At 35.9% G+C, this 9,294-nt stretch overlaps 1 protein-coding gene across 1 annotated transcript; it reads right to left on the bottom strand.

Annotated features, from left to right (window-relative positions):
• Positions 1-212: 212 nt before the first annotated feature.
• LOC139706999 (tripartite motif-containing protein 43-like) lies at positions 213-5,961 on the bottom strand. Its single transcript, XM_071616986.1, has 6 exons — positions 5,554-5,961; positions 4,630-4,725; positions 3,816-4,046; positions 3,028-3,050; positions 1,821-1,918; positions 213-727 (listed from the first exon to the last, which is right to left on the bottom strand). Exons 1-6 carry the CDS (start codon positions 5,959-5,961, stop codon positions 213-215), a joined length of 1,371 nt encoding a protein of 456 aa, XP_071473087.1.
• Positions 5,962-9,294: the final 3,333 nt, after the last annotated feature.

The raw sequence follows: 9,294 nt of genomic DNA on the forward strand, positions 1-9,294 counted from the left end.
ATGAAACATTGAATCAACAACAGCTTATATTATAGGCAACTAAAGATGGTTTTATTAAAGTAAAATTGTGCAAACAAAATTTCATATTGTATCATATTTTCATATTGAATAAAATGAGGTTACATTAAGATAGGGATAAAAAATAGTCATAGTAATTGCTCTGCTTCAACTGAGAAGGGGTCCCTTAAATATGAAGTTCTCAGGCAGAGAAGTTAACTTCCTGAATTATCCCTAATTATGTGTGGACTGTGGAAAATAAATGGCCTGACAGGGAAACTCAGGGACTCAATAGGATATCTCCATATAAGGGAACTCCTGGCAACATTCAAAAAACTCACACTTTTACTTTGAAAATCAAGGAACACACCAACATGGCCCATCGGTCTCTCTATATAGAGAGAAAATATTGCGGAGGTGGTCAAGAGACTGAAATGTGTGTCCTCCTTCACACATAAAAGGAGAAACATGTCCTCAAATTCAGGCAATGTGTGGTTCTTCCTTACCACAGAATCCCTACAGACTCCCACAGCCCAGTTCCAGGAGCCACAAACATCCAGCTCCCAGTAATGTTTCCCAGAAGTGAAGATCTGATCTCCCAATGCAGCAAAATAGTTTGATCTGTCAGAATTCAAAGCTTCATCTTCATCATCTTCTCCAAACATCAGTCTTCTCACATCACACAGCACTACATTGTGACTGCTTATTTCATTACGGAAGGAAATGTTCACTGTGAAGAGAGAATAATTCAGCCAAAATCAGACTTTCCCCCCGCCCCAGTTCATACAAGGTGAGAGTTGATTTAGAGACTTACAAGAAAAAACAAGCAAAGATTAATGGAAAAGCTTTGGCTAGAAAAATATCAGATTCAAGGGCTACCAGTAAATCTGAACACTTATTAACTACAGGGAAAATATTCCTAAAAATTCATTGATTATAGAGCTTACTTCTGCTGCTTATTTTTTATGACACTCGAAAATCTGGAGACCTGAGCATTCTCAAGTCCATAGCAATAAAATTAACCTCCATTACTCTCTCTTGTGAAAAAAAAAAAAGACAAAAATAAATGTAATCATGGATAGTAGATAATATGATTATTATTACATAATTACATAAATGTATCAGTGATATTACAATATTCTGGTTAAGAAACCAAGTTTATATTTAAGAAAATCTATTTATTACAGAATTGGTTTCCCGTTTTAAGAATTTTCTGCCTTTTACTTTTGGTTCCATCTGACCCATTTTCTGCTAAACTAACCTGTCAGGGTTAGGTCTACCATGGAGTTCCATATACTGCTTCACCAAGTGATGACTTACTTCATCATTGTTCATAAAATGTTCTGTGAATTCATTATTTTATATTTGTGTACTGTTTATTATATCAAGTGTAATGTATTACAAATTTAGTTACTTTTCTAGTTACATTAAAGAAAACCATTTTTACAAATTTAAATTCAATAAACCCATTATCATAATTAATTGCTCTTGAAATTGTCTTGACTTGAGTCCATTAGTGTGACTCAGTGAACAAATGATATTGTATGTGATAATGTTCTTTTAGGGCTTAATGAGACTTTTTATTTCCTTTCCTTAATTCAAACTTTTGTGACAGAGCTTGTATACAACATTTCATTTATGTTTTTTTCTTTACATTGTTCCATATTTTAACATGGTATACATCAATAAATACGTTTTGCATTCTTAGTTGCAGGCTGATCACTTTTGTTAGGTCAACGATTAATGAAGAGGGAATGATTACCCATAGAAAACCATCATTGTAGGGCACAGTGTAGCTGTCCCTCAAACAGACTGACACCCACCTTGGAAGTGGTTAAGTTCATCTCTCAGTCCAGTGATGGGCTGAGCACTGAGCTGTGGCCTCACAGGCTGGGGCATGTGCAGGAACACTAACTCATACCTGCAAGGAAAAAATAAATAAATTGATCTTTCTGGCACCAAAGACTTCAACAATGATAGATTCAAACAGTGTTTAAGACATAATGGTAATGGCTCAACTAAAGGTTCTTTATCAAAATCATATTCTAATGAAGCCTAATGAAAAGGAGCACACCAGAATATAAAACAATGGAAAAATATTTATAGCCCACAGGAAGTAAGAAGAGGATGGGAGTTGTCTGAAAAGCAATGCTCTCTCCAAAGAAAGAAAGCTTGAGGACTTTATTCTGGGAGTCTATACATATTCACTTTGGGGGCCATTGCATTAGGATGTACATTTCTGGACTGGGAATATTTCTCAGTGAACTTGCCTGACATGTAGGAGGCCCTTGTTGAAATCCCCATGAATAAAAAGGAAGAAAAAGATGTACATTTCTCTGTTGTTTTTTTCTTTCTTTCTTTTTGGTACCATGGATTGAACCTAGGGGCACTTTACCACTGAGCTATATATATAACCCTTTTTGTTTTCAGACAGGGTCTCATTAAGTTGCTGAGGCTGACATCAAAGAATGTGCCATTCTCCTGAACTGCAGTCTAAGCCTCCTGAATTGCTGAGATTATAGGCCTGCACCACTGTGTCCAGCCAAAATATGTACCTTTCTGAACATTCTCAATTAAGGATCCATAGTTCAAGTTGAAGAGATGGCATATATTCCTTAGTTTTCTCAGGTGGAGATCATCACTAGGATGACAGGCTTGCTTCACTGTGCCCAGATCAGGATTGTTCTAGTCTTAAGGAATCTTTCTTACTTTTTTCTCTGCCTACTTCTCTCACCTATCACCTGGTAAGGACTATTCCACGTAACTCAATTTGTTTATGACTTGAAATCTAAAATTATAAATAGCTGTCTTTAGAAACCTCTGTTTAAGTTCAGCAAAAACTACACCCTTCAGCTCCAGGGAAGGAAAAGCTCAGTTTTGATAAAAAGGGAACAAGAAATCATATTCAGTAAAACACAGACACATAGAGGAAATGTACATTATCTCAATAAGTACTTTCTTCATTGTCAGAAACACATTGGTATTCACAGACTTTGTGGTGCCCCAATTTGCATTAAAAGTCAAACTTACTCTGCCAATGTGTCTTCTAAATTCTGTAAAGAAAAAAACAAAAAGAAAAGCTTAAATTTCATCAGAATTAGCTATTCTACCATTAAGCCTTTGTATTTGAGAAACTTAAAAAATTACAACCACCACCTCAACACTCCTTGTAAATTAATTTTCTACCATAAAGGTAAAACAGAAGAATCTAACTTTTGCTAAATTCAAAACCCTGAGGGTTATTCTGCAATGCTACAAACCAGCAACTGTCTGAAAAGAGATCTTTTGCAGGACTTATTCACATAGTGACATGTGCTAAAGACAATTTGAACTAAGGACATTCAAATTAAAAAAGAATGTAATAAATGTTAACTATTTTCAGATTTCTTCATGTTGCTCAGCTGGACAAAAATGAAATACCCATGAATAAAATGCTCTTTTTATTTATTTCTTTTTAAAATATTTTAGATGTTGATGGAGCTTTATTTAATTTACTTATTTAGGGGTGGTGCTAAGAAATGAACCCAGTGCCTCACACTTGCTAAGCAAGTGTTCTACCACTGAGCCCCAGCCCCAGCCGGTTTCTTTCTATTTCTTAATGAAGTAACCTACAAAAGGATAATTTCAGAAATAAACATATCCTGAGGAACCTACTGTCACAATTTAACAAAGCTTGCTTGCTGCATGAAATCACAGTGTCTGTTATTCCCAAAGGGGGAAGATCCCACCAAAAATGCAGAATGCATATAAATATATCTTTGGTACCAAATAATGTGGCCAAGACACAAAATATTTTCAGTCATGTCCCAATTACTTACCTCAAACAGCTCCACATATGGTTTATGGCACATTTTCATTAGCTCCTGATAGTCTTTCTTTAGTTGTTTCCCTTTTTGAAGCATTTTGGCTTTGCTTTTCTTAATTTGCTGTATAGTCAATTTGCGTTCCTTTAAAAGTGTCTCCAAATGTTCTTTTTCTTCTTCATGGACACTGGGATGCAGCATCCTATAAGCTGCCTTGGTATTCTCTCTGTGCAGATGCACATACCACTGCAAGGACACGAATTTCTTAGATCAAATATCAGGTCAACTTTACTCTCCTCCACTTTATAACATCATCTATTCATTTTGACTCATGTCTTATGCTAGTAAACTATGTACATAAATTCGTGTCTTTCTATTTCTCATAAACCATTAATTCATTCTTCTCTTCCCTTCATTTATTTTTCACTCATTATTAACTATATTAAGAGGCAGAACACTCCTCTCTCAAACTCATCTACTTCGTGACTTGTTGAAACAACCAGAAATTTTCATTGGTAATTCCTGTATATATCTTCTCAAATCAGAAAGTCTGAATGCAAGCCATTTTGAATTCATGCATAACTCACAAATAATTGTATGCAACACTTTCATTTTTGTTAGTAAATAGGTCAATAATATCAAACTTCCCTGCTCCATAGCTCAACAATTCTCCCTGAGTAGCAGTGCGGTTTTGTACTCCAACAAGTAGAAGCTATCAAGAAAGATCTTCCTAAAATTTTGTGATGATTCCAACTCACTTGATGAATCAATAAATGTCTACCTTTCCTATCCTAGGTTGATTCTGAGAGAAATAGACTCTCATACTTACAACCCATTGGTTAATTTTTCTGCTCTCTTCTTTTAGATTTCTCTGGTTTTCTTGGATCTTTTTCCAAAGAGATCTCATTAGTTTTAGAAACTTCTCCTGTAAGAGAACAAAATTTGACCACTGGACAAGCAAGTTGATTATGTTTTCAGGCCCACAATGATGAAGAATTTCAAGCAATTTATATTTAAAAAAAAAAAAAAAGTTTTATGCAGCACAGAGGCTAGGGTTTCCCTGCTTGGTGTGGATAATTATCAATTTTAGGGGATTCAGACTATGGAATCACACAATGTAATAAAACCATTTTCCTAGAGAAAATGGCAAATACATGGGCAATGTTAATTCTTAGGTAGTGTGGCAATTTGCTTCAGAATTTGGATCTAATGACACTAATATTCTGTGAGTTTCATTCTAATATATTCTATATAAAAGCCCTTTGAATTTGTGGTACCACTTCCCTGCTCACCATACTAGCAATTGAACCTAGGGTCTCATGTATGCTAGGAAAGTGCTATGCCACTGAGCTATATCAACAGTCCTTTTAAGAAGTTATTATATATTTTAATTTTCCCAAGCCATCCTCCAACTGATTATCCTCCTGCTTCAGTCTTGTGAGTCCCTGGGTTTACAGGTATGAACCACCACATCCAGCAGAACATTTAGTTTTGTTAGTTTAGACACTCTTATAACCATGAGAACTTTAAAGTGCCCTAAGCAGTAAAACCATATCATCAAGTTATTGAAATAGGTTATAATAAATTAGTTTCCTCACACTCTCAGTTTCCATGAATATAGATACTATCACATACTTTATTCATAATTTTATCACTGCTACCTATACTTGTATATGGCACTCAGTAACAATGGTTCTTGTGCCTTATAGTCTTAGTCACCCTGCCCTCTAGCTATCTCAGAAGCATCACTTACCCTGTACTGCTCAGCAGCCTCTTCAATGGGACAGTGTCTGTGAGCCCTGTGCTCCTGGGAGTTGGAGCAGAGCAAACACAGCAGGGTCTTGTTCTCTTCACAGAAGATCTTTCTCTCCTTGTGGGTCACACACATGTGATCCCTAGAGCTCGGGAAATGCCTGACACTGGCTTTTCTGACAATGGATACCAGATTCTTCAAACAAATATTGCTCTTGAAGTCAATCTGCTGTGATGGCTCCCTGCACATAGGGCAATGTGCAGGAGTTTGGGCTTCTTCCCAGAAAAGGCAGAGACAGGGCCAACAAAAGCTGTGCCCACAGCATATGGTGACTGGGTCTATAAGATAATTCATGCAGATGGAGCAGGTGAGTTCTCTCTGGAAGACTTGCAGGATGTCTGAGTCCATTCTTTTCTTCTTTTTTTTCCCCCTATTTTTTTAAGGGAAGAGAATCAGAACAATTTCATATATGCAGTCTGGAAAGACAAGAAACTAAGTAAACAAAAAAAATTTGGGGGGCGGGTGGTACCAGGGATTGAACTCATTGGCATTCAACCACTGAGCCACATTCCCAGTACTATGTTGTATTTTATTTAAAATCAGGATCTTACTGAGTTGCTCATCTCTTTGCTTTTGCTGAGACTGGCTTTGGTCTCACAATTCTTCTGCTTCAGCCTCCCTAGCTTCTAGGATTAAACTAATCAAAATTGTACTCAAGTTATGACCCAATAATAAGCCTATGTCTAGGAAGAATAGCCTTTATTTTGCATGACACAAACAGAAAATGGAGGCATAAAGAGAGCTCTCAAAAACTTTAGAAATCACTATTGCTTACCTAGTCATCAGCATCCCCATCCTATTTTTGCCTCATGCATAAAACAGAACCTTATAATCCCTAGTGCTCTTCCTTTCCAGCTTGGGCACAGGCAGAATGGCTCCCACAAAGAATGGTGGGGAGAAGGGTTGTTATGCCATCAAGGAGTGGTGACCAAAAAATGCCCCATCAGCAATCACAAGCCCATCCAGGGAGTGGGCTTCAAGGCATGTACCTCTGGCACTCAAGATCCAGAAATTTGCTGTGAAGGAGATGGGGACTCTAGATACGCACATGGATACCAGGCTCAGCAAAGCTGTCTAGAAAACAAGACAATGAAGTGTCCCATAATTGTATCCATGTTCAATTGTTCGGGAAACATAATTAGGATAAAGATTCACCCAATAATCATTACACTTTGGTATCCTATGTCGCAGTTGCCACATCCAAATACTTACAGAAAATGTGAACTATCTTATCAAATGAAGTTATAAATCTTCCTTTCTTAAACAAAGAAAGAACCTCAGTTTCATAAAAATGTGACATTCCTCTAAATGATCTTAACCATGAATGTTTGACCCAATTAGAGTTTTATAATGTGGATTCTGAATGCTTTTAACATCAATCATATTGCTCACTGCCCATAATTGGTATAGAAAAGGGCATATGAAAGCTAGGGACTTAGTGGTAGAGTCTTGCCCAAAATGGCAGAGGCCTTGGATTTGGTTCCCAGCACTGTATTAAAAAAAAAAAAAAAAGTGAAAAAGAAAGAGAAAGAAATGCCCCTACCATCGAACTATTACTTTAATTATTTTATTTAAATATCTCCTTAGATATTATTACTATTATTATTACTTCTTCTTATTATTATTTCAACTAGAATTCACTATCCCAAAACAATTTCTAAATACTTAAGGGTTAATGTGATGATCATTACTATCCAAAGTACATGTATGAGACACAAATTGGTGTGCATATACTATGTATACAACCAGAGATATGAAAAATTGTGCTCTATATATGTAATAAGAATTGTAATGCATTCTGCTGTCATATATAAATTTTAAAATTTACATAAAAATAAATAAATAAATACCTAAGGGCTGATGATTAAGCTTAACATTGCAAAATTGAATCAGATTTCAGCCAAAATCTTACTAACAGGAATATACTAACCTCTTGTGGTACTCTCCTATCTTTATTATCTATACTCTTGTAATAAAAAAAAATGCACAAATTACAACAAATAGGTATATCTAGCAAGTCATTAAAATCATTACCGAATACCTATCACACTGGAAAAACACATAATTAACTTATTTGCCACCAGGAAACAAGCAGTGCTTTCTGGCAGAATGCATTTTAGCGGACTTCCTGAATAGGACCTGCTCAGATCCGAAAATAAGAACAAGAATCAGTAAATGGGATGGCACCAAATTAAAAGCTTTCTGCACAACAGGGAAAGAACGGAGTGAAAAAAAACTACTGAGCGGAGAAAATTTTTGTCAACCTCTCTTCCCACAGATTATATATATATATATATCCAGAACAGAAAGAACTCAAAAATCTAAGAATTATAAAAAACAAATAACCCAGTTAATAAATAGGCTAATGAACTGAACATACAGCTCCCAAAAGAAGTACAAATGACCCACAATTATATGAAAAAATGCCCAGTGTTCACCAAGTGCACACCTGTACTCCCAGAGACTAGAGAATCTGAGGCAAGAGGACTACAAATTCAAGCCCATCAACAATCAACTTAGTAGGGCCTAAGCAACTTGATGAGACCCTGTATTAAAATGAAAAATCAAAAGGTCAGGGGATATAGTTCAGTTGGTAAAACACCCCTGGGTTCTATCTCTAGTACTCTCCTGCTCTTCACACACACACACACAATGAAGGAAGGAAGGAAGGAAAAAAGAAAGAAATTTTAATATCTTTATCCCTCAGGCAAATGCAAGTCAAAACTAAACTTGTGAGTCTCACTCCAATGAGAATGGCAATCATCAAGAATACAAAACAAATAATAAATTCTGGATGTAAGAAAAAGGAACTGTTGTACACTTTTGTGAGGATGTAAACTTGTTCCTTTAATACATAGTAACAACAATGGAATACATAAATTATTTATGTAAAATTAATCATCAAATTTATTCCAAGGCATGCAACAAGACAACAAACAGCAGTCTAGTCATTACTAAGAAAGCAAATTACATCACTTCACAGAAAACAAGTTCATTTTACTGATAATTAAAATTCATAAATTTGCTTGCTTTGATATGGGAAAGTAGCAGGAACTGCTTTTCTGTATACTCACCTAAGAAATATGTCTGTGGGCTCACCAATACTTGCTGCAGGAGTAATAATATGAAATCCACACAGGGATCAGGGCCTCTGTGTGGTAGTGGAAGACTTCCGAAATCTCTCAGCCAGTCCCAAAGGCACTCTGTGAGTTCTGGAGAAGAACAAGTTGGGCTCTTGCAGTGTCCTTTTATTGCCCCAGAAACCACACCCATTTTCTCCAAAAGATTGCATTTCTTGGAGCTTTTGATAGTCTTGAATGGATGATTGATTGGATGATTGATTAGGTGTGTCCAAAATAGAGATCTCCATAAACAATCTTGTAGAAACCTCCTCTCATCAACAGTCGCTGATTATATACCAATTTACCCTTCAAATATCAAATTTAAATATATTTTTTGGAATATTTTTATTTTTGTTTATAAAATGGGAGAAAAGAGGTATCGCCAATTTATACACTTAACAAATGTTTTAGAAAATTTGAAAATGTTTTCTTTGAGATTGGCTTTAATTCTATCCTGTCATGCAGGGAATGATGATATATTTTTTTTTATGTTAATCTAAGAACATCACTGATCCCACTCCACCCTGGAGATTTCTCCTGCCCTCACATTCCAGATCAC

The sequence above is a fragment of the Marmota flaviventris genome, chromosome 9 (assembly GCF_047511675.1).
Source record: "Marmota flaviventris isolate mMarFla1 chromosome 9, mMarFla1.hap1, whole genome shotgun sequence".
NCBI lineage: Eukaryota > Metazoa > Chordata > Mammalia > Rodentia > Sciuridae > Marmota > Marmota flaviventris.

Bases quoted from the DNA above. Each gene is read 5' to 3' on its own strand.
- LOC139706999 (XM_071616986.1), bottom strand. From the start codon at position 5,961: ATGGACTCAGACATCCTGCAAGTCTTCCAGAGAGAACTCACCTGCTCC. The intron at 4,047-4,629 runs GTAAGTATGAGA...GTGTCCTTGCAG, and splicing joins GAAAAATTAACCAATGGGTT to TGGTATGTGCATCTGCACAG. The intron at 1,919-3,027 runs GTAAGTTTGACT...TTTTCCTTGCAG, and splicing joins TTAGAAGACACATTGGCAGA to GTATGAGTTAGTGTTCCTGC.